General features: G+C 43.8%; 2 protein-coding genes across 2 annotated transcripts in view; both read right to left on the reverse strand.

Moving 5' to 3' along the window:
• Window positions 1-969: 969 nt before the first annotated feature.
• On the reverse strand, window positions 970-12,970 carry LOC139304652 (putative ferric-chelate reductase 1). Its single transcript, XM_070928573.1, has 16 exons — window positions 12,736-12,970; window positions 10,902-11,153; window positions 10,158-10,294; window positions 9,314-9,411; window positions 9,066-9,204; window positions 8,096-8,293; window positions 7,260-7,361; window positions 6,933-7,077; window positions 4,719-4,826; window positions 4,172-4,287; window positions 3,561-3,647; window positions 2,824-2,915; window positions 2,085-2,143; window positions 1,803-1,946; window positions 1,157-1,176; window positions 970-1,059 (listed from the first exon to the last, which is right to left on the reverse strand). The coding sequence occupies exons 1-16, from the start codon at window positions 12,968-12,970 to the stop codon at window positions 970-972; spliced, it is 2,022 nt and encodes a 673-aa protein (XP_070784674.1).
• A 4,043-nt stretch (window positions 12,971-17,013) lies between these two features.
• abcd3a (ATP-binding cassette, sub-family D (ALD), member 3a) overlaps window positions 17,014-24,832 on the reverse strand; it is a 201,023-nt gene continuing 193,204 nt past the window's right edge. Inside the window, exons 10-24 of the mRNA XM_070927890.1 lie at window positions 24,406-24,548; window positions 24,247-24,316; window positions 23,715-23,784; window positions 23,277-23,374; window positions 22,456-22,547; window positions 22,198-22,289; window positions 22,016-22,088; window positions 21,831-21,894; window positions 21,648-21,725; window positions 21,487-21,552; window positions 20,068-20,157; window positions 19,830-19,949; window positions 19,326-19,430; window positions 18,631-18,687; window positions 17,014-17,719 (exon numbers count right to left, since the gene is read on the reverse strand). Of these exons, the coding sequence (XP_070783991.1) occupies window positions 17,642-17,719; window positions 18,631-18,687; window positions 19,326-19,430; window positions 19,830-19,949; window positions 20,068-20,157; window positions 21,487-21,552; window positions 21,648-21,725; window positions 21,831-21,894; window positions 22,016-22,088; window positions 22,198-22,289; window positions 22,456-22,547; window positions 23,277-23,374; window positions 23,715-23,784; window positions 24,247-24,316; window positions 24,406-24,548 (1,296 nt within the window). The 3' untranslated portion in view covers window positions 17,014-17,641. The remainder of the gene's footprint in view (window positions 17,720-18,630; window positions 18,688-19,325; window positions 19,431-19,829; window positions 19,950-20,067; window positions 20,158-21,486; window positions 21,553-21,647; window positions 21,726-21,830; window positions 21,895-22,015; window positions 22,089-22,197; window positions 22,290-22,455; window positions 22,548-23,276; window positions 23,375-23,714; window positions 23,785-24,246; window positions 24,317-24,405; window positions 24,549-24,832) is intronic.

Here is a 24,832-nt window from a genome sequence, read left to right on the forward strand (position 1 = left end):
ACCTGCTCATGAACAAAATCAACAGATTACCGTACTGCTTCCTTCTGGAGAGACCTCTTGATCGAAGAATTTGTTTATACGTTCACTTACTACATAACCACGCTTATTGAGCAAGAGCGTTATATCAGCATACTTAACGCCCAGCTCAATTGTACTGTAATTTACTTGGTGTCAGTTAAACCTCTTGGAGAATAAACAAACTGGGTGGTCACCCCCTTGGACATCTTCTTACAGCGGCACCAAAAAACAGCAAAGTTCCCGTCATGGCTGGAAAACCTATATTTGCTTGCATTTGTGCATTGACGGGCCACACCGGAACCCAATATATAACCACTGCTTTTCCAAACTCACACTTTGCCAGAGTTTGTGTTAGGCAAGCATCACGCAAATGGCTGAAGATGTCTGCTAAGGTTACCACATCTGCTCAGACCAAGTAGAGGAATAGGCCACGACATTTGGAACACCAGAGGTCAATCCTAAAGCGGGTCAATTTTTGTCACGAATTTTGCAGAACCCACGCGATCAACACAATCCTCAATCCGAGACAGCGGGAAGAAATCCGGTTTGGTGATAGCGTTAAGTTTCCTATAATCATAACAAAACAAAACAAAAACGCCACTCTGAAGGAGATACTCAACCTCCTGCTGCATTATATCTCATTTTGTAGGATTCACTCGGCAAGCATGTTGCTTTATGGGCTTTTTCCTCAATCTACAGATAATACATATAAGTTGTGAGTTAACTATCATGTTTACAGGGTGCAACTATTTACATCTACCATTCAAGAAGAAATGTGGCTGTACAACACGAAAACGTGGAAATCTTATTTCATTTATTTTGAGGTAGACAGGACGACAAGGGAGACAGTACAACAATACGTTCAATCGTTTCATTTAAAAAAAACGCACTTCAGTTTGGCAATTCAGTTCCTGGTATGTGATCATAGAATCATCATTCTTCATTCTCTTCTTATGACATCCCGATTCCAACCAGCAGTGCCGCCAAAAAGGTAAAGTTTCCCAGGAGGAACAGAGCCATCAGCAGGACATCAACTGTTATCTGACAAAACAATGCAATTACAAATTATTAGTATAAGTATATTATTATAAGTTGTTGTTGGGTTGTTTATGTACTTTTAGCATTTTTTTTTTCTTACCACATTTGATTCCAAAGTAGCTGTAATCCAAAGAAAAGAGAAGAGTTAAAGCTGCTGCAGGATACTCAAAGAGTTCAAAACAAGCTCAGGCTTCAGGCTGCTCTGAATACTCGGTTTCCAACAGTTTTTCCTATGGCACGTATTTCTTCGTTAGTTTCTTGATGGGCAGATGGCTTTACTTGTTGCTAACGGCAGCTACAGTTCACCCGTCCGGGAAACTCCCAGACAGTTGAGGCAGAGCAGCCGGAGGACATCAGAGCAACATTTGTCTTCATAAAATATGATCTAGTTTCACCAAAATCAGTGAATAAAGTTATAAAAGCTATGTGTTTTTGTAAAGTAGTCAGTGAGGCCCGGCCCCCAGAAAACTCCTGCGGCATCTATCGTTTTTTTTCCCAACCTACTTCTTGTCTCATTTGAGGTCTGATAAACAGTAAATCCATCACATTCAGTGCCTCACATCGCAGTTTTCCAAGCAAAATGTAAAGTTTGTTGTCATGGAGCCACCATCTGTAGCTGTTATGGTTTCTGAGACCCAGGTATTCATAGGGCACAAGGAGGAAGAAGAAAAGGAAAGAAGAAGAAGAAGAATCCTGACAAATACAAGAGGGTTCCGGCAAAAAAAAGGATAAGAATGTGTATTTACCTGTACTGTTAACCTTCCATTTTAAATGGACATCCAGCAGGATGTAGGACAAAGCTTCCCAGCCAACAAAACCACCCATCACCTTCATCAGCCATTGGTCCAGAGTGCTGTCAATTAACTTCAGGCCTGTAAATATGGCCGCCACTGCGCGATGTAACACAAATAAAGAACGTAAATGCAGCCTTTTCAAGACTTGCAACAAGGGTTGACGGCATGTCTGTGGCAGAAGTTGCCATGAAAGCCGAAGACATTTCGAGCGCGTAATGTGAGACGAGAGCTTACCAGATAAAGCCTTTGCTGCCACTCCATTTAAAGCATGTGACCAGTTGAACACAAACCTCCTGTCAAAGAAGAAGAGAGGGAACACGTTAAAAGATCAGCTGCTGAAGCTGAGATTGTCCTCACCAGAAGGACAGCGGCGCTGGCCGTTTTGTTGCTTAAAATGTCCTGCGTTCATGCGCGTGAAACATTATCGACCCACAGGAGACCGTAATGCTTCTCATTGTCTTAGTGTTCATTTCGCAGTGTCCTGGGTTTGAAGTCGAGCTGGGATTCTCCTCATCCGTCCTTCATCATCCATCATCATGATGATGACTGAGGAACCTCCGTCCGCTGATGAGGGTCCTTTGTCTTCACCAGGTAGACTGATGCATGGGCTGTGGCAGGGGTGGGCTTAATCCCTTAACCCCTTAACTTTTTTTTTTTTTGCAAAGCTATAAAGCTTTAATAAAAGGAATCAATGTGTTTTGAACAGAAGGGTCAGAAAGAAGCACCGAGGAAACGGAACACCCTCACGTCAAATCTCAGCCTCAACACCTACAACAAGCCTTTACAGTATTTTGTGATCTTTACATGTTGGACTCAATCGAGGTCTCCACACCAACCAGCACTCCTGAATGAAGACCTCTCAAAGTGACTTGGAGGTGTGCAACTGCGGTTCTGTTCACAGCTATGTTTCAGCTATGTTGTTGAGTGAGTCACACACACACACACACACACACACACACAGCAGGGTACCTACAGTGGATGTTGTGGTCCACAGCGCAGCAGAGCCATTATGGGCTGGAGGAACGAGAGGATCATAACCAGGCAGCCTAACACAGGATGGGCTCCCTGCGAACGGCACACAGCAACACCGACAGTCACCGACACGCACCCATTTACATATGTTTACTTCAAATGGCTGTAAAACATATCGCAGCCATTCGGACAGTATTTGAGGAACAAGTGTTACGTGCATCATCAGACAAAACAATTAATTTAATCATCATGCAATTAATTATTAGGGTGGCAAAGTGCAGCCTTACTTAAATTCAAGAGTTTGATAAAATCGGATTCAGTGTTTTAATTTGACTGTGCTGGGTGTAACATTTCTCAATATATTCGATGATATATTGAATGAATTGGGCTGCTTTACATTATAAAATAATGCAATATTGCAATTTCTAGGCCAAAATCATGCATATTTCAGAATACAGTGTCATAACCAGTGCTCTACCACAAGAAAAGGTTGTGATAGTTATGTTAGATCAGTTCACAGCCCAGAGCAAAGACTTGCCTTTTTTTCTTTTTTTTTTTTTTTATGAACATAAGCCAGTTGTCATGTAGCTACCAAATGACATAAGCGCTTATAATACAGTGAATTGAAAGGTCTGATCTAGGCCCAAAAGCCCATCAATGAGAAGAAGACTGCTTCAAAAAAAAGGATAAAGCCTCAACAATGCATCACAGGAGGCTGCGAAGCGCCGGTGTACTGACCCCAGACCAGGCCTTGACATGTGAGAAGGAGAGGATGAAGGCGATGACCGTGGCAGCTACCGTCACACTCATCAGCGCAACGTGGACCTGCAGGAACACAAATGCCACAAGATGACGCCGAACACATGCAAGAGCTCAGGAGCCCACGTGCAAGATCCGATAATCTCAGACAATCAGAAGTCAGCTGGACAAAAAAAACCCACCCTGGACCTCTCTGATGTGGATCTTTTCATTTGACTCTGGTTTTCAAATGAGTGTGTTTCCTGGTGACTATATTACACATGCATTTATTTCCTTTTTTTGGCGAAAGCTGGATTCAATATCTGAAGTCATCAATCTGAAGTCATCCTTTCAGCTCTGGTAAATTATGATGCAGCACACTTTGTGACTTTCCTCTCCCCCCACAGCTACAAAGACATGATATTTAACACTTCCCAAGTGTGTGTGTGTGTGTGTGTGTGTTTGCTTTTAGAATGTAACGTCCTGACATGATGTTGACTTAAATGTTGTGTTTTCATGGTTATGTTCCCAAAGTGGGATACATTTAAAAAAAAAAAAAAGAATAAATAAAAGGAATTATGTGGTACACTGTTGTATCTATGAAGTCTCACCAGAAACCAGACATCTTTTCCCAGCACGTTCTGTCCTTTGGCCATCCCTTTGAGATATCGGGCTGCCATCATTCCCAGTGATCCCGTGGTCATCCAGGCTATCAGCATCAATGCTCCTGCAACACAATTTAATGTTGGAATGCTGCCCAGTTCTCACCACACACCCGACACCCACTTCTTCCCCTTGTCCCGACACAAAACGTTCTCTCTATGGAGGTGACTGGCTGTAGCACTATCCTTCAGAGAAGAGATGTAATCATGACTTAAATGATCACTTTATTAATTAGCCTTCAACTACATGATTGAAATCTTGTGTTTCAAGATTTGTGTTTGCAACATGCTAGTTGGCTGGTTGTTGTTAGGTGGCGTACTGTTGGCTGTGTTAGGGTTAGGGTTAGGGTGCTAAAGGAAAGGTCAGGGGTCACCGAAAATCATCAGGACTCGTCCTCTTAAGACCCTGACTGTGTTATCGCAGTCCAGCAGCTTTCAAGGTTGTCGGACAAACCGACTTTGTGTCACACCGACACCCCTCCGGGCAGGGTCTCACCGTGCGCTTTGATGATGTGAGGCCGTCCAGCTTTTCTGACGAGCTGAGGTCTGGAAATGTCTACCTTGTCCGTGCTGATGAAGGTACCTGTATGGAACTGGATTCGTCCTGTAGGGGAGACGCATAAAACAGACGGAGCTGAATGATCCGCCTCCAGTTCTTTGTTGAGCTTTGGAAGGATGCTAGTAGTTTGCTTAGGAGACCACAAAAGCTTCCTAATAACTGCTGCTCATCTTGTTATTTTCTGCACATTGTTACCCTTGGCAACAGCAAATGACTATATCCTACCAACAAGCATTGTGTGCGTGTATCCAAAGGCTGATCTGTGTTAGTCCTCTGTGCCTCCATTCTTGTCCAAAAACTATTAAAAAATACGTTGAACCACACTGTTTGCTCTGGGTGACATGTTCCTTCACTACTATGAACACACACACACACACACACACTGTAGTTTATTTTGACCCAGAAATACTCACCAAAATGTGTATTAATCCGCCACTGAAAATAGTCAGCACGTGCACTATTTCTTCTCCTGTGTCCGACGGTTTCTTTAAAAATGAGACTATATATGTGTGAGCTGTTTTTAAGGATTTACGTCTTCACCAGAAGCCAGCGGGCTTGGGACTGGGATTCACAGACGGAGTGGGGAAGTGAGAAGGCGTTGAGAGATGGACGAACACCAGAGACGTTGGTTTCAGTCTTGTCATTAGACAATAAAAAAAAAAAAATGAAATCTCACCAGCCCAAGTTTTTTTTAGCCGCCTAACTCTACCCATGAATTTAGTCTATGGCCAATAAACGAACAATAGTTTATTTTCCGCAACCACAGGATTCCCCTAACCTCAACCACACTGTAGTTGCTGCAGAAAACAAGAATTACAAAAACGTCCAATTGTCCAATATTGTCTGGCAACAGCCACGGCAGTGGGCAATTACCTTGTTGAGCGCTATACGTTATTATTATCATTATTATTATTACTGATAGGAGTGATGGCCAAAACTATGAAAATAAGATCCATATTGTAATAAACTGGATTTATCCTTCAAGGAACTATCAATTTAAACATAAATAATAAATAAATGCATTAAGTTTCTGATCTTTGTCAACGCACAATTTTTCAGTTTTTGTTTCTCTCCATTATACAGTTTATACAGCAGTCATGATGAAAGCACAACACTGCAGACGCTGCTCAGCTGTTTCTTTTGCTAGGATTTCGAGACAACAGGAAGTATCATTTTTGATGCTACGTCAGACGCCATCCATGACGTCAACTTCCCGTGGGAGAAATTAGGTGCGAGGATACGACCGGTGGCGCTCAGGCCCGTGACAGGTGAGTGGGAAGTGGGATGGAACGGCATCCCCCGGTGCGCAGCAAAAGTTCCTGGAGGAGAGGCCGTGAAATTGGATTGGATCGCGCGTCAGGGAATGCTCAGCTGGGTTGAGTACCGTGGCGAAAGCGATTCATCTCCTTTGATCACCAGGAGTTTCAGGCTTTGCCGTCACGAATCAAACGTGAAACTGGCTTAGCGGTGGGACAGTCCCGGAGCAGATCTATTTCCTGAGCGTGGTCGGCAGACCTCACTGTTTTAGTTGCTCCCTCGGGCCATCTGAACACATTGGACAAAGCTTGCAAGGAAAACATGGTCTTGTGTTAATGTCTGCAAATATATGCACACGTGAAGTCATTTGTTGAGAAGCTTTGACTTTTTCAGAGGCAAAACAATGCACACTCGCCAACTCCGCAGGAAATGATCTCCACTTTCCCGAAGCCAACATTTCTGTGAAAATAGGGAAACATGCGACTGCGCACGCGTCGCTGATTGAGAGAATTTAACAAACACTTTCGAGATTTCACCGCCGGCGAGAAGGACGTTCATGTTCTGTTCTCGAACCCTTTCTCTGTTGACGTGGAAGGAGTACAGGAGGAAGTGCAGTTGGAGCCTATTGAACTGCAAACCGAGGTCCAAGATGACTGAATCTACTACAAGACTGACAGGACAGCGATTCTGCGGTCCAAGGCCCGGCGCCACTGTTCCCGTTAGGAGTGAAATATACTGATGAGTGAAATTTAATAGCGATAAAACCCTCTAGTAGATTCTCAAATGAAAAGACTCGTGAATTTGCTCATGTGGCCCCTGTGCGTGAAACGTTCGGACTCCCTTGTTCTCGTAACATCTTGACCCCCGTTCGCCATTACACAACGCCTTCATTACCATTGCTGCTGGGTCCGTGGGCAAACATGAGATGGTAGGTTTCGTTGAAGCCAGTGGTCCTCTGAGTAGAAACAGCGTTCGTGGAGGTGAAGGAACAGCTGATCACCCTGTCCTGCACTGACGCTCTGACATCGGAAACATTCCCCTGGTGGACAGTGGACAGAAATCGTTTCAACATCAAGTTGGATTCACACAGTCACACACTTGGCAGTTCACTCATCGTGCGAGCAGTGACAAAGCACGGAATATTTCGTGGTCTGACAAGCAAAAGTCTGGGCGTACGCCATGACCAGATATGTATCAGTGGATTCAGAGGAACTTCAGTACCAGAGGAAGGGCTCGTGGAGCTGTTCGTCCTGTTGAGAAGGCATGCTGCAACTGCACCAGGCCGTTACTGCCTATGCCACAAACATAAATGTCATCATTTCCCTGAGGAAAGACAGAGGGAAGAATGAAAAAAAAACGCATGCTTTCACCAGTTAATAACAATACTGCTGCATACTCTCTAAAGCTCAATTACTGAGCGTACTCTTGATTGTCTGGTCAGACGGGGCTTTAGGAATGACAAATGTTATCCTTAGCATACAGATGGTTCATCTGGAAAGCATTGCTTGCTTAGGTCCCAACATTTTGCCTGAAGTAGGTACTACAAGAAACGTCGATTTATGAAAAGCCAAAGAAACTGAAATCTGGACATCGGCTTTGGAGGAAAGTGTGAAAGGCTATGGACGGAAAGACTGATCACCTTCCTTCATGTTGGACAAAGGCAAAAAAAAAATCTGCTGAATATTCAATGGAGCGCTGTTGAAAAATCTTGATCTTGGCCTAACTTAATGTTATACTCATAATGTTCTTGCTTTTAACGTGTTTGTGTGAGCACGATGGCCCAAAAAGCCCATCAATGTGTATTAGCATTCCTTCAGAGGTCGGTTTCTTTGCGTGTCTCCCAAAAAGTACTGCTGCCCATCCACAAGATGGAATTAAGTAAAGGGGCTGCAAAAGGAAAGGAAGGAAAAAAGGACACTATCCCAATATTGCCTGATCTGCCCTCTGATGGATATACTTTTTAATCCTCCGGGTACACACAAAGTTCAAAAGGAAGTATGCGAACAAGTATGTCAAGAGCTAGAGTTATGGAATTAAACGTTTTGTCTTCGCATTACCATCATCCGATCATCCGAGAATCCAAAAGAGACGTATCCATCCGAAGGACCTGTCACCTCATAGCGGACGGCCGCGTCACCGGGAGACGACATGGTGGCCGACATGAAATAACAGCCGGCGCCGACTGCGGGGTCGCAGTTTGAGGGCTGACTGAAACACACCTTGGTGACACCGCAGTCTGCACTGGAGATGCTTTTCTGCAGGAAAAGAGACTAAAGCTGCACAATCATGTCACTACAACCGCAGAAACACAGTTCAGCCCGGCTCGGTGCACCTTGCATCCTGGAAAACTCTCAGTTTTTCAACTGTAACTACGCTCTTTCCCCAACTTAAACCTTACTTGAGTTTCCAAGCACAAATATTGCAGAAAGAAGGAACTGGAAAAAATGTTAGTATTGGACGCTTAAAAATGTAATTGACTGTAATACAGGATTTTTTTTGGCAAAAACTGAAACTGGCACTGACAGTTTTTGATAGTCAATGCCATAAACATACAGTTCTTTATCCAGAGACACCAAAAAAAAGATAAGTGTTAAGACTCAATACCGAGCCCTGGCTGGCAAGAAGCAAGAATGAGGGCATCAGTGGCATTGGAGTTGTTAACAGCTCTCCAAAGAGCAGAACATCAGTCGGAACCATCCAGGATAGCGGTCTTTAAAGATCATTATCAGTTCATTGAAGCCACGTTAAGTAAACACGAGCAAGATAGCGAGAGCTTAAAGGCCGGTTAGAAAAGGCAATAAGGCAAATTGTGAAAGGGATTGGATTCCTGATGAGCAGGGGTCAAATCGGGGTTTGGGCTCTGTGCAGTGTTTCCACAACACCTGGACCTTTCACTATATTCTAATCTAATTGTTTTCTACCCTGTGAAGATTGGAGTGTGTCCTTTTTTTAAGCTGTACTGGCTGGTGGGTGTGTCAGGCAGTTAGCTCGTTTCCTACCCCGTTCTGATCGTTCGTTATGACTTACAGCAGGTTGTTGTGTTGTAGCTGTCGTTGTTGGCTTAGTGGGGGGGCTTGTAGATCCGCCAGCACTGTCATTAGTGAAGGTCAAGGCAGGACTCGCAACATCAACCCAGAATGTCCTGTAATTCTGCACGAAGGACGCACTGCAGATACACCAGAACCGGTTTTCATGAGTCAAGGTAGAAACACGAAAGAGGTTTTTAATAATAACGGCTCACTTTTTCATGACAAAATAGTTAATTTCGACCTTACTGGAACCGAATGGGTTTTGCGGATGCTGTGGCTTCCGATGTCCATGTCACGTGAATGGAGGTCTTAACAGATTCTGAGCTGTGGGATACAGCTGAGTTCTGGATGCGACACACACACACACACACACAGAAAGAGAGAAAGAGGGAGACAGAGATAGAAAAGGAAGTCATCATATGTTTTCCACCTTTAATTTCCCCGATTGTTTCTTCATGTCCATCTCGGGAAAGAAAACGTTCCCATGCACCTCCTCAGGAAAACTAAAGACGGTGCTTTAGTGTTGGCCGGTCGACGCCGCTCTCTGGACACTGAAACGCAACGCGCCTCTTCGCTTCGTTATCTTTGTGCCGTGACTTGATTTCAGTGCGGCGTGGAACGTTCACGTCACAATGAAAATTCCAAATCATTCCGTTGTCAAAGAAGAAAAATGTGAATAATTGTCATTTAACGTGTTTCTCTTTTGATTGTGACAGTGAAAGGTGTCACATACATGATACGTTTTCCCCCCAATTTTCCTGTTGTTTTTGTGTTACTGTATATTATTTCAATCCAGTCGTTAGTTGGGAACATTTCCGGCTTGAACCACCATAATCTAAGCTTTCAGATGTTAGGGCTTCAGGAACTCCCATATGTATAGAATTTATTCTTCAAATATTTTTGTGTACCTCTGTATGTATCAATGGACAATTCCAAAATACGCCACAGTGGCACACAGTTACTATTCCTCTGGCTTATTTCTTATTAGTGTGAATGTTGATTCCGTGGACAAATGAGGAACCATTCCAGCAGCGAGCGAGACAATGCGCAGGAGTTCTCTCATGGCGTGGTGCGTGGGAGGAAAACTCACAGGTCTCTGGCTGCACGCGAGGAGCTGAGCGGCCCCTGTTGTCAGGGCGAAGGAGCCCACAGCAGACCGCCCCCCCACCTCTCTTGCCTGTAACAGGAAACCAATGAATGGCGTGGAGGCCGGAGCCTGGAGCTGAACTGAGGGAGGAGGAGGGAGGGGGGGGAAACATTCCAGGTCAGTGTCCACAGCCCGGAAAAGCACTTGTGTTAGCATGCTCACTCATTTTCAGTACACTGCCAACCGTTTCACGATCAATTCAATATTACATTGTTTATTCGAATAATAGATTTTTTTTTTTGGTCTATAAAATGCCAAAACATGCAGAGCCCAAGGTGACATCTGGCAGAAAACACATGTATTATATTTACAATGACATAAAACAGAGAAAAGCAGCAGGAGGGAATACGAGAGGAACCCAAAAAAGGGCTTGGCTTCATACTTGACAGATGACATAAAACATTCATTGATTATGGAAAAGTTGTTCGTTAATCATCTGATCAACTAAACGCACGAGCTTGTCGTTTGTGCGCTACTCAGGATAAGTCATCTATAAGAGTGAACAAATCTTTGCAGTTGACTCTTGAACAGATAGTTCTGAAATCCAAAACTAGATGCCGCCGGAGGAAAGAGAGGTGGACTGACCCTTCAACAGAACACACTTGTGTAGTAGTGCTTTAAGTTGGGACTGTCCTCTCCTTCAGGCTTAATGCATAATAGCTTCTAATGCCCGGTTTGGACGCTCACCTTTCACCTCCTCTCCGAGTCTGTAGCTGCTGTGGTCCGCAGTGACGGCGAAGGCTGCGGGTTCGGCCTGCGGGCTCAGCCCAGAGTGGCGGGGTCGCATGTCTTCACAGCTTTCCATAACCAGACCTGAGCTGTAGCACCTGACCACCGGAGGGACATGCAGCAGAAGCAGCAGCAGCAGCAGCAGCAGCAGCAACACAACATGTTCCATTGCAACGAAACGATCAGTTTCCACTCTACTTATAAATACAGCTGAGTGAAAAACATGAGTAATACAACGCTGCTACTCAGCTGAGAGGAGCTGAGGTGGAGTCTGTGTGGAGACAATGACCAAGGGGAGGGGAGGGGTGAGGGATGTATGGAGCAGTGGGAGGAGGCCACGGGTAGACGGATGCACACCTGTGCTCTGTTTATCGCAACTAGAGACGGGAGGGTTGGAAGTTGGAAAGTGTATTTGTGTGTGTGTGTGAGAGACAGAAAGCTGTGTATGTGCGAGTCTCTGGTGTAGCTAGGCGACGGCTTTTCCTGCGTCTTTATTCCCACGAGGACAAAGACAATCGCATTTAAATGGCAGACTTGTAATGCCCTCCTGTGTTACAGTTCGCCCTCGCCCTATTTTTCTTGCCAATACACAGCTCCAGCCATTACACATGTAGTATTACAGCCCCATGATAAGCTAGCGATCGGGTTATTCATTGAATGTTTATTCATATATTGATAGTACCAATGTCACATACCACAGAATTCATAGCCTAAGCTACTTTGCACTGCCCCACGGGGTTTTTTTTAAAAATACACCAAACTCAACAATAACATACAGTAAAAAAAAAAAAACAGCACAAAACACAAACGATGACACAATAAAAAAAAAAGAAAGAAAAAAACACAAAAGGGTAACGACAATCCATGACCACATGACCGATCCCTCTTTAAAAACCGGCTCAGCTTAGTGTGAACTGAAGTGATCCCAGTCATGATCCAGTTTGAGTTCTGTTGGATCCACATATTGATCCCCGAACAGAAATGCCACCTGTTTTGGTTGAAATCACAATATTTAATTGAACACACACACACACACACACACACACACACACACACACACACACACACACACACAATCCAGCACAAGATAGGGGGCAATTGTGACACTGTTACAATGAGCAACATGGCCCGAATGGAAGCACCTTGTTTGTCTGTGTTGAAAATACATATTTCACTCAGTTTGTTATAGTATAACAGCTTATCAATAAACACTTTTTTTTTGTATAAAATAATGTTCAAACAATATAAGATATATAACCGAAGGTGTGAATATCATATATGCCTGCAAAAGCAACAGCAGAACATTTGATAAGACAGCAGTAATGTGATTATGGTCCCACTTATATAGTGCTTTTCAACCTCAAGAAGGTTCCCAAAGCACAGGACAATGCTCAAAGACACTTCGACATGTGGTGATCGAAACCCCAACCCCCGCTCTACCTCCCACGCGACCTTGCCCGCAGGTCCTGTATCTGCTTCTTCAATGCCTGTCGGCGCTCCGTGCAGACAGATTCTTCCAGGTCCAATTGACGTCTGCCCAGAGTGTTCTCAACCTCTCTTAGGACCTGTTGTCTCTCGTCTTCTTTCCCAGTACTGGATGCTGTAGGGAAAAGAAATGAAAGACCCTCATCCTCCAAGTCTCTTCTGGACTCCTTACTGATCTACATCCTCTTTCCTTCTGCTTTAGTCAACATCTTTTTGACTGCTTGGCTGTATCCCCCAATGGCCTCATCCGAGTCATTCTGACTCTCATCTCCCAACTCCATCCTTTTGAACCTCAGTCCACTCAAACCTCTCCGGCGTGTCTTCTTCTTCTTCTTGGATTTGGAGGTCGGATATATTTCTATGGTTGTTTTGGCTTTTCCCGTTTCGATTATTCGCTCGTCTTCATCTTTGATGTGGTAATTGCCCTCCTGGCTGATCACTGGGAGCTGAGGATACACATCAGTGAGCTGCACCTTTTCCTCATAAGGTGGGGGCTTCTTTACTGAGGCAGTATGTGAGAAGGGAGCATTGACCTTTGCCATGAACTTTTCTGTTTCCTTCACATTTTTCCCTATCTCTTCTTCCGTTCTTTCTCTCCTTTCCTTTGCGGCTTTTACTACTTTCTGTCCCTCACTCTCAAACTGCAAAATGCCAAGCTCGGTCCGTCTCTTGTCCATACGTTTTTGTCCCTTCTTACCTTTCTTTTGCCCTACTTTATAAGGAGCCACCAGCACTTGCATTGTTTTAATCACATCTGGGTTGAGAGTGCCTTCCACTGGCCAGGGTTGATCAATGTCCGGCCAACGCTTGCTCCATTTTTTCGACATTTCTGAAACACCTTTGACAAGAGGATTATTCTTCCGTACTTCATCAACAGGGGTAATTGCTTTCATAATTTTAGTGTCCATCTTTGACATTGTGATGGCTTCCCTGTACTCTCGTCTTATATCAAAAACAAATTAAAAGTATATTTATGAAAGCACCTTATTATCACAAACAATCCAGAAAAACTACTGAATTTGCCAAACCTCAAAGGAAACCAAAGAACCAAAAACAAAATCTTAAATTGCCAAATTATTTCAACACTTAATCTTAACTCAAATCAAACAAGACCATGCTCAGACATTGAAATCCTCTTCTGCAGCTTTCAACTGCATTTGAAACAAATCAACCGTTCACAAATAAGTAATTAAATCAATACTGCTCCACTGTTAGATTAAATGCATCAGTTGATCAGTCCGTTGCCAAGCCTCCAAGTGTAATATATATATATATCCCCTATATGTATTTTATGAACCTCCAAACTAAATACCAATAATTGAAAAGGAAAGTAGTGTGACTATTTTGAAATAATATTAGTTATAAGTGAGTGTATAAGTATGTAGGTGACTACAGATATTTGTTAAAAGAGTTTGTGGATAAATACACTGGCCTTGATTGAGCTGGATTCAGGATCCACACATGCTGTCGTCCGCAAGCCTTGATGGATGTGAAGAACTGCCGGATGTTTTCCTCATCTGTCTCTTGGAAGGTCCAAATTCAAACACTTTCCACCTCCTGTCTTCCCCCACTCTCATACCCTCATAGTTGGGTAGAGGAAGAAAAAGAGAAAACAAAACAACATTTTCAATGTCTTATTCTTACCCTTGCTCTTTGCATATCTGACAATGAATAATTCAATGAAGTTTGCACACTCTATGTACCATCAAGTTATTTTATTCTGTCATAATAAGTATATTTTTTATAAGAGTTTCTCTTTAAACAATTTTAATTAATTAAATGTATCACAGTTCATTATATTTATACATACATTTTTTTTATCAATTTATGAATTTAAAGAAAAAGTATTTTAATATAATTTCAATCTGGCGTGACCTCTAGTTCTCTGTCCCTTTTAAGAAAGAAAAAGTCGCCTTCAAAAATGAGACACCACCCTTTTCTCCGCCTCTTGAAAGTAACAAAGACTTCCAGTTTACACTGACTGTCGGGGAGCGAACGTCCGGCCCAACTCTCCTCAAGAAAAATCAACTCAGTGTGTGAAGCACAAAGACAGAGGCGAGGTACACCCAAAAGCCAGAACCACATCTTCCCAATCAACAGCCGAAATACAGAGTTTATCCTTTAACCATCCAATCTTCTCCTCTGCTTTCTGCGCAATCCACCAACCACAGAAGAACACATTTTAATACTCTTTATCAGGAGATTTTCTTTCCCTTTAACTTCTCAAATTATTGTCCAGTGCTTATGCAAACAAACTGTCCCTGCCGGTCTTCAGACTTATTATTATTATTATTATTATTATTATTATTATGAAATGTCCCAAAGAGGCTCATTATATTATCAAACTATTAATGTCCCTGAATGGGCTCATTCTCTTATACAATTGTAAATGTCCTCCTTTTTGGGGCTCATGTTTTTTTTTATCAAATTATAAAGTCCCTTCAAAAAGAGCTCATTGGTTTTTTAACACTGTATCAAAAAAAAAAAAATATCTTGCCTTATGAATTGTTAATCTCCTGCAGCCAATCACAACCTATATGTCTATTCAATCAAAATTATACTACATATATATATCAAGTACACATTACAAAAAACATTCCACAGCCTCACACACACACACACACACACTGCCATACCCCCACACAACACACACACACACAGACAGAGGTGGACCGTCCAGCAGCACACATCAGCTCTCAAACCCCCCCCCCCCCCCCCCAGCGCTTGAACTTATTCCCTTATGTTTTTCACTTTTCTTAACCTTTGGCCCAGACTTAACCAGTAGTCTCACTATATGCTGTAGGCCGACACTGAACCTCTCCTCCTCAATGACAGCGCCTCACTCTGACCTCCAGCTTGAGGCCAACGAAAGGCAGGTTGTAGCAGCATCGATAAACAAGAGACTGGTCCAAGCATTCGCAGACAACTTGAGAAATGTCTGAAATAAAGCCCAGTGCGAGCCACGTTCCGGCTCGAGTCCAGGTTCCTGCAAGAGTAACCTTCGGCCTACTGCGTAATCCCGTCAGGGACGCCTCATCTTGATTACACTTGGAAGTCGCTCTTTGACACGGTTGTTATCGCGCTCATGACCAACACGCCCGAAGAAGAAAAAGACCATTACTCCTGCAATTTCTTTTTTTTTTTTTTTTTAATGTAGTGAGATCATAACAGTATTATTGTACATATTAAAGCACAGGTACAGCTGAGGCCCATTGTTTCCATTTTCTAAGTTATAGTACCGGTATATTGTGAGTGACGGAACGGAGCGCGTGAAAGGATTTTATCTGCATATTCAAGTACCAGCGATACCACAGAGAAGCCATCATTGCACTTTAGACGCCCCCCCCACCCCCCCCCCACTTTGCTGTTAGATCAGTACGGTTTTAGTATTAGTTGCCAACTGTTTTGATGGTCGCTGAATCGTTTCAGTCATTTTTTCAATCTTCCAGCTCTTTAAATGTGAGAATATGCTGCTTCTCTTGAAGAGCCTTTGGGGGGGGGGGTTTGGACTGTTGGTGGGACAAAAGAAGCAATTTGAAGGCGTCACTTCGGGCTCTGGGAAATACCAACACATTCACCGATTAATCGATAATGAAAACATTATACATAGATGGACAACAAGCGTGTGACTGGAGCTGAACCTTTCAACCTCCACTTCTTCAATGACAGCGTCATGTTTCATGAACTGCAGTCCTACTTTTCATATACGGGTCAGCACGTCCACTTCACTACGTTTATCAGTTCCGTCAACTCTTTGTGAGATGTCCCCTCTTAGCAGATCCCGATGGCAGAGGTTCCCGTTGAAACGAACCCATTTTGTTCCAAAATGACGCCGTTTCAACGCTGGTGTGACTCGGGTGCTCGGGTCCTTGGCACCCTAGCAGCTACACCTGATGCAGCACTGTCATAGGATATACGTCAGGGTCCTTGATGGGCCCATTGATGCAGCACTGTCATAGGATATACGTCAGGGTCCTTGATGGGCCCATTTTAGGCGTTGATAAAAAAAATTTGTTACAGGAGGAATATTCAAAATACAAAAATCACTGGAGCTTAGTGCTGCCACTAGAAGCAGAGGGAGGTCTGCCTAGCAACAGTCCGTGTCTCTACACCAGTACTGTTGTAATGTATACTGTAGGTTAACTTGTTTTTTTTTTCTTATGGGTCTCTTGGGAGACAGCCTTCCCTCTAGTGAGTTCATATTTTCCACACTCCTCTGTCTGCCTGATATGTTCCTGTTCCATTTTGCCAGCCGTCCAGGAGCGATGGGTAGGGTGGTCACGGATCAGGCCTACCTCGCAGCCACCCACTAATCACAGAGTACTTGTGAGGCTTGCTGCCATGTTACACCGTACGCACTCCAAAACCTTTGTGTGAAACAGCTGGGTCTGCCTCTGAAAACCGTCGTTCGGTTGCAGCGAGCACTGTTTGAGAGTACCTGTGGGTTGACTGTTTTTTTTTTTTTTTTGGGCCCTCTGATCCAATGATTTCCATGTCTCAGTGAGGAGAACAGTTTTCCATATCATCATCCAAAAAAAAAAAGAGAGCCATGGATGGAAAAAATGACAGAGGAGGAAGCAGCAAGTAGGCCTACATGACACTTTTAATATTAGCTTGATACCTCCAGATAATGAGTAGTTTCCTTGACTTATTTTGTTCATTTAAGATATCAAGATAACAGGCCTGAAGATGATGGCCGGCCTCGGCTGCTCTCAGCCTCTGCCAGCTGTGGATGGCTCACTTGGGTCGGCGCACATTTAGGAGGCAATCGCGTGGTGCACGCATACTTCAGTATCATCATCCCGCGCAGGGCGCCGTCGACTGCGGGACACGACGCCCTCAAAGACCACTGGCGGTATCTAGCTCGTCTCTACAGGCTAACCCGTTACCTGTCGTGAGATATGGCCGCACAGTACAGCACACCTTCCACCTTCACTCAAACATCTCATACGTGTAAAACACAACCTAGAAGTTGGCAATATAAATTACATTTTTCTTTTTTCTTTACAATCACTCACACTGAACAAATTAATGATTAGACAGGACTAAAGTGATGCTTTAAATAACAGACAACGTAAAGGATTAAGTTGAGAGTTACACATGAATTAAAAACATGATTTTCTAGTTTAAGCTAGAACCTCGGTCTTGAGTGCAAAGAATTAATGGACTGGATTTATCGGAGCAGTGCATTTGCAGCCAATGTCAGCAGTCAGTTATGAGCCAAACTCCACAGTTTCCTCTGTGATGGGCTTGAACTCGTAGTTCCCTCTGCCGTCCATGTGGAGATAGTACTTCACGACAGAGATGAAAACAGGAAAAAAAACACAGTCAGTAAGAAAGACAGAAGACATCTAATATTAACATTGCTCGAACAGACAGATTTGCATTTTGCATGGACAGATTTCGCTGTCAAAAGTAACAGAAATGTGGGCAGATTTTATTTGTCACATACGCATTTATACCATACAGTGAAATGCTTAGTTGTAGTCTCCATAGTGTGACACATTCTAGCGCAAGCTTTGACGTACGGCTCTAGAAGCTGACAGGTAAGTCATTCCCTCTGGCGACTCACCCGGTAAGTAGGGAAGCACCATCGTAAGCCTGAAAAACCCAGGGTTAGCCCTGAAGTTACCTCGCTAACCCCAAATCCTGCTTCGCAGTGCAGGCCTCCGGTCTCTCTTCTCAGCTCCCCCATGATCTCCTGATCTCACGGATTTGCTTTGTAAATAACTTTATTTAAAATAAAACGGTTTCATTTTTGACTCTCCAGGTTTTTTGCGAGCTCTTCCTCCTCCTTTGTCTGAACCAGGAAAACAATTTGCGACAACATTTCTCCCTTCCATTATAATAAGGAGTTTGTCGGAGAGTGACTTCCGGAAACGGGCTCTCCGACAATCGACCCCCGCTTTACGCAGTGATTGGTCAGGTGTGTGGAGGCGTGAAACCTCTCTTTTTCATTCTTTTTTCCCCCCCACCCCAACCACTAAGGGTCACTTTTCATGCGTTTGAACTGGGTGTAAAACCATGATGGCAGGCTTTTCACCCCGCCTTCTTTTTTCATATACAGCATGAGACAAAATAGCGAGAGTGAAAAAGACCAAATCTGCTCAGAGAGACTACCGTGAAACAGTAAAAAGGTGGCTGCGGGAATCGGAGGATTTGACTTGAAGTCAGAAGAACACGGATGATACACGGCCCTTACCTTGTGGTGCTTCCACAGAGACTTTCTGTGGGACACTGTGAACAAGGTGATGCCCACCTGTGGATCAAAGAAAACAAGGCAGGGACCTTAGTCTGCAGAATGTGCGTCACTCCAGTCATTACTGCATTCATCCTGAGAATTTTCATAAACAAAAGGTGGCAGCCTCAACTACCAGGTTGTACTGTGCGCAACCAACATTTGACGGACTGCTTTATAACGCTAAACCCAAAAGGGAAGGCTGGCAATTACAAAGAGAGCTGAAAGACTGGTAAGAGATGCATCTTCTCCAGTGAGGGATGGAGGAGGTGTAAGGGTTGAAGAAAAGCGGCATGTTAGCATGCGTTTGCTCACTTCCGCCATTCCCTTCACGTTTGTCCACACTGCAGATTGTTTTATAGTGCTGCCAACACATCATGAAGTGTTTGCCAGTTCTCCTTGAGAAGCTGGTGGAAAATGTAAGTCTTCTTTTGGCAGTTTTGATTTTTGTTTGTGGCTGCCACAAGCATTTTGCTTTGGTTTGTCTGTTGGCGTTGATGAACAATAACAGAGAGCAGGTCCTCGTGCAAAAGGTAATAAGTAGTCTGCCGGTTAACACGTCATGTCTTATTGCTCACTGGCTAAGAAGGTGGGTTAAACCTGGTCTCTCGGAGATGTGCTGTGTGTTTGTGTGTATGATGGTGTGGTGGAGGTTGTACCGTCCTGCAGTGGCTGTAGATGTAATCCTCCACATCTACACTCACTGCACTGGTGCACTCATCCAGAATGGCAAACTGGGGCTTGTGGTAGAACAGTCTGGCCATCTACGTACATAAAACAGAAACAGACGCGCTCATCATGTGATAACACCAGAGTCATTCCCAAATAGAGAGCGGAAAAGTGCCATGCATGAAGCCTAAACCTGCTGTCTAAAAAGATTTTCACTCGGTGACATCACGAGGTGGCCCTGGGTTTAAAGCGGCCAGCTGAATTCAGTTTTTAACTTCCTGTGTGGGGTTTGCGATGTTCTCTGCATGACTGCGCAGGTTTCACACGACAAAAGGGCCCAAAAAACAGTTTAAGACAAAAGGGTGAAGTGAATCAGCAATCCCACTTCCCACTATGAGCCGGCACAGGCCCCCCACCGCCCTGAGCAGGATCATCAGTCTGACTTGTTGGTTTTTAAGTAATGTAACATCGATCACTGTGTCATGTTTCCTTACAGCCATCCTCTGCTTCTCTCCTCCACTGAGGACGTCCATCCAGTCCTGGACTGAGTCCCAGCTGCCCTCCCTGTCCAGGATGTGGCCCAGCTGGACATTGTCCAGGTAGTCCTTCAACACCTGGACACACGATAAGAGGAGACACGGTAAAATGTAAAGCATGTCATTAGAAAACACACACACACACACACATAGACATAGACAAGGGTGAGGTGTTTAGGAGTGTGCTGTGTCCCACCTGATCAGAGATGCCTTTCCTCCTCTGTTCTTCATGGGTGTCAGGGTAAATGACTTGGTCCCTCAGAGAGCCCAGAGTCATGTAGGGTCTCTGGACAAACACAACAGGTTTGCATGAATCCCTCCACTTTTCCCCTCCTGAACATTTTAGTTTGGGTAAAAATGCTTATTATCTACGTGGAAATGTTCTGCCGCAGCACATGTATTTTAGTATGTATTATACTCACTCTGTGTATAGAGCGCTGCAGGAATGAGTCCTAAAACCCCGAAATGAGTCAGCAGTTTTACACTTCAACTTCCCTCGTCTGGAAGTCAATGTTTTTTTTTTTTTGAATTGAAGAGATTTCAACGTTTTGTTCTACAGCAGGGGTATTCAACTAAAATTCGAAGAGGTCCAGTTAGAGAAAATGTCCTCAAGCGAAGGTCCGGAACATCATAATGTCTGACTTGCGTTGTGATTTAGTGTGATATATATATATATTGAAGTAGCCTAGCAGTTGTATCAACGTCTGCATGTCATCAACAGCTGACTGTCAAATCAAATCAAGAAAGTACAATTCAAAAACATTCTGACTATATTTATTGTCACTTAACATTGAACTGTACAGATATATAATACTGTAGATGTTTATAATGTTCTTCTCTCATTAACTAAAAGAAGGGCTATCACCCTTTTGCTTTGTTAACTGTTTCACATCTTGACTTAACAGTCTCTCTCTCCCTGTATCATTAACTCGTCTTATCATCTGTCACTCGCCTCTCGCCTCTCTCGTCTGTCTGTATTCAGAGTCGCAGTGTTTTTATCGCCCTGGAATGCACAGATTTGATTGGCTGAGTGGCATCACGTGGGCTGGTCGTAACTCGTATGCAATTGGTCTGTGAGTTTCCTGATCCGCTGAACCAGCGCCGTAAGGACTAGAAAAGCTGAGCCGGTCAAAATAGAAGCGCCCCGTCAACATTTTAAATCCCTTAATAATTTATTGATTATAGGTCCGGGTCCGAATAAGACGCGCTCCGCCTGTTATTGACCCATGTTCTACAACATAAAATACGTCAGTAGATACCCCCCACTCATGAGTTTTGAAGCTTTTACGTGGCGATTCCAGTTACACTTCAAAAATCATCAAAGTGGTGTTCATTAGTGAAGATTATCGTCAAAACTTGTAAATGTCATGAACTTTTGTTTTTCCACAGAGCTTTATTTTCTGCAATAATCCAAAATCCCATGGAGGAATCCCGTTGTCTTTTTGTCGAGGCAACTGGAGCGATGCTAACTTCCAGGTTGGCCGACAAAAATACGTCGTCCCTGCAGCGCTCTATTGCTGTTCAGCAAATATCGACGTCTAACAAAATTTTGTCTTGCTAAACTATGTCTTGCTGGAGCTGGGACATAGCTGGCTCCGAGGGAGTATTTTTTTACCTGTGGAACGTAGAAGAGCTTTCCTCTCTCAGGTTTAGTCAGCTGTCCGCCAAACAGTGGCCACAGCTTCAGAAAGACAGAACAAACAGTCCGTGTATTACTCTACAGGCCGAACTAACTGTGCTTTCCACTACGCCACCGTTAACTGGAAGCTTTCTCACCTCTCCGAGCGCTCTGAACAGAGAGCTCTTTCCACAGCCATTGGGTCCACACACAAGAACATTGGTGCCAGACCTCACCTTCAGAGGACAGAGAAATATGTTGGAATACATTATTAAACACAAACATCATGCTTAAATCTGTATGATAAAAAAAAACGAAGATTCAACTAAACAGAGCGTTACCTCAAACGTGAGGTCTTTGATCAAGATATCTCCATTAGGTGTTGCTAGTGGAGTATGTTCAAATCTGCAAAGAAAAAGAAAAAAAAAAGAAAAAAAGATCTGCTTTAAAGCTGAGCTCATGAAAAGAACAGACAAACAAAAGAATATGCCAATGTATATTTAAGTTCGGAACAAAAGAGTCCTACTTGATGATGTTATCTTGGTTGATAATTTGACCACTTCCGGGCACCAGCACGAGTTTCTCTGCTGTGTCGGATTCTAAAAGGTGAATGGAATAAACCAAAAAAAAAAAAAAAAAAAATCAGTTATTCCGAGATGAGAACTCATCTCTTTGACATATTTCTATACGATTAGGAGTCACGCGTACCCCTCTCCTGCTGGGAGACCATGGTGCGTTCATATTTGCCGACTTTCAGGTCCTTCAGGACTTTCATGAGTTCAGTAATGCGAGCTGTGAATCTGTGGGGGTCATACACATGAATCCAAACAAAAAAAATTCATCAGAACAGATCCTAGCCCTTTTTTTCATTTGGAAGGGAGTGTATTTTATTTATTTTTTACTGTTCCCTTACTAGCTTGCAGCATGTTTGACTCAATTCTTTTTTTACTATTCTATAATACTCACCCTGAGAGGCGGGTCATCTCTCGGCCGGCCAGTACGATCCTGCCCAGGGCCTGGGACATTCTCAGGAGCATTCTCCCACTCTGGTAGTAGTCCTACAGGCCACACAGGTCCAATCACATCAGTTCTGTGTCATGACTGACTGGCAGTCAGAGTGAACAAAGTGGATATGTCTCTTCTATCTGACATAAACAAAGTCACGTGTGTGTGTGTGTGTGTGTGTGTGACGTATAGGCCCAGCTATAAATACCACGTGGTACCCTACATCCGGCCTGTTTGATCTTCTCGCTGTTAGCCTGGCGTTATAATTATGATTATAATATCTCTTTCCTACCAAAGGTCTTGTCCCCCAGCCATCATAATCAGGCCACAGAACTGCCATCTGGCGCTCTGGGTCCACGCTAGCATCAGCTATGCTAACACTGACCTCTGCAGTTTGACTAGTAGGTAGATGTCCGCTCCTCACGACGCTGCTGGTATCAATCATTGACTTTGTTTACTGCCACTGGTCATCCAGAAATTCACAGAACCACAGCTACCTTTGTTACATTAAACCTCATAGTACCAAAACATTACTGCAAAGCATTTTCAAAGCGAATGTGTTTGCTACCAGGGAGTCATTGGTGTCTCTTCATTTTAAGGTGGCGTCACCGGAGTAAGACATGCAAGGCCATCTTTCCATTCATTTCAATACAGAATGCAGATCATTCTAACTGTCTCACTTCAAGCTCAAAAGGGGAAAACTGTACAAAGCAGGTGAATCTACATGATCTTGTGTGTGTACGTGTGTGTGTGTGTGTGTGTGTGTGTGTGCTTTCTCTGACCTCAAGCAGCTCAGAGTGTGAGCTGTGCAGATGTCGGGGGTGCGACAGCTTTAGGAATGGCCGGCTCACCACCAGGTAGCCCACCACGGTGGCCACGTCTGCAGACATGCGGACGCATGAAGAAGGAACAGAGAATAAAACACACATAAGTCGTGTTTTTGGGGCAGCTGTGGCTCAGGAGGTAATGCGGGTTTCATCCCAATTATCAATTATTAATTATGTTATTGTTAAACTATGGGGTTCACTTTTTCTTTTTGATTCATATATTTATCTTTGCGTTTTTGTTTGCTCATTATTTCCTTCCCCAGATACAAAAATGGCTTAATGTGAATGTTTTTTTTCGTTACTACTTGCATTTGGTACAGCAAGGCAAACTAATGAATATCCGCGATGTGACCTAAATATTGTCAATTAAAGCAAGAGATATATTTTTCTTACACTTGGCAATTATGCTGTCCACAAATCCCATGGAGAAGCGAAAGAAGATGAAGTTATGCAAGTGGTCCACCTGGAAGACAAAATCAATAAGTTGGGAAATACATAGTAATGAGGACCTTCCCCCGTGTAGAATGAATCTGGGCAACCCTTCCAAATATATCTGCTTTCTTTCAAAAAGAAAAAGCTGCCGTCTCTTTCCTCCCACAGGCAGAGCTACGGTTGTATTTTTTATTTTTTTTATATCTCTACTAGCCAACATAATGTTTTCAGCTGTTTTCAAACTCGACCGAAGCATCAAATGTAGCTGTTGCATGGGCCTGTCAGTCAACCGTTCAGAGGCCGAGGACGATTTGACCCGCTTCCAAGTCTGGGACACGGTTGATGACCGATGACAACACAGCACTGCTGGTGCAGTAATATTTAAGAAGAAGCGACTTGAGAGACGCTGGCTGTGGTCAGAGGTGACGCGGGACCTAGTCACTCAACTGGACATGGTGAATGCAATCACTCACACTGCTTAACTGTTACCCACCAGTTTCTTGAATGTGGCGTAAATGGTCTGTTTTTCCCTCATGTTCCCATTGTAGAAGGCGATCTCCTCACTAAAGAGAAAGGCAGAAATGTCAGTGTGGTGTTGGAGTTCACGCTTGTGCAGTAGAAACAAAAGGTCGCAGTCGCCGATTTGTCTAACCTATTGGTGATGAGGCGAGAGTTGACGAAGCGGTACTCTCCCTCGTAGCGCTGCTCGCTGACCGTCATCTTGCCTATGGGCCTCCTCAGCCTGGTCAGGAACAGACCTGAGATCAGCAGGTAGGACATCATGATGGCTGGGCCCTAGGGGGAGGAGGTGGACACAATGAAGTCCTGTTTAGCACTGTGGTGTGGTGGTAAAGACCATGGTGACATACAATACATCTCTCTCTTGTCCAAACTCTGGGCACAGCTAGTTTAAAAAAGGTTAAAAAAAAAAAAAAAAAAGGAAAACCTAAAATATAGTTTTTCTTATACTTAAAAGAAGAAGATGTAGTTTACGTGGAAGGTTCAATCCCCTAGTTCGCCTCTCATGCAGAGACAGGGAGAGCTGTTTGCACTGTAACAAAGGGAGTGTACCTTTCACC

This window comes from Enoplosus armatus, chromosome 21, assembly GCF_043641665.1.
Source record: "Enoplosus armatus isolate fEnoArm2 chromosome 21, fEnoArm2.hap1, whole genome shotgun sequence".
In the NCBI taxonomy this organism is placed as follows: Eukaryota; Metazoa; Chordata; class Actinopteri; order Centrarchiformes; family Enoplosidae; genus Enoplosus; species Enoplosus armatus.

Excerpts from the sequence above, each read along its gene's own strand:
- LOC139304652 (XM_070928573.1), bottom strand. The coding sequence starts at position 12,970 with ATGGCAAAGGTCAATGCTCCCTTCTCACATACTGCCTCAGTAAAGAAG. Across the intron at positions 9,412-10,157 it reads TCGCGTGCAGCCAGAGACCT|AACTCAGCTGTATCCCACAG; the intron begins GTGAGTTTTCCT and ends TGTCGCATCCAG. Across the intron at positions 4,827-6,932 it reads CCACGGACCCAGCAGCAATG|GACGAATCCAGTTCCATACA; the intron begins GTAATGAAGGCG and ends TCTCCCCTACAG.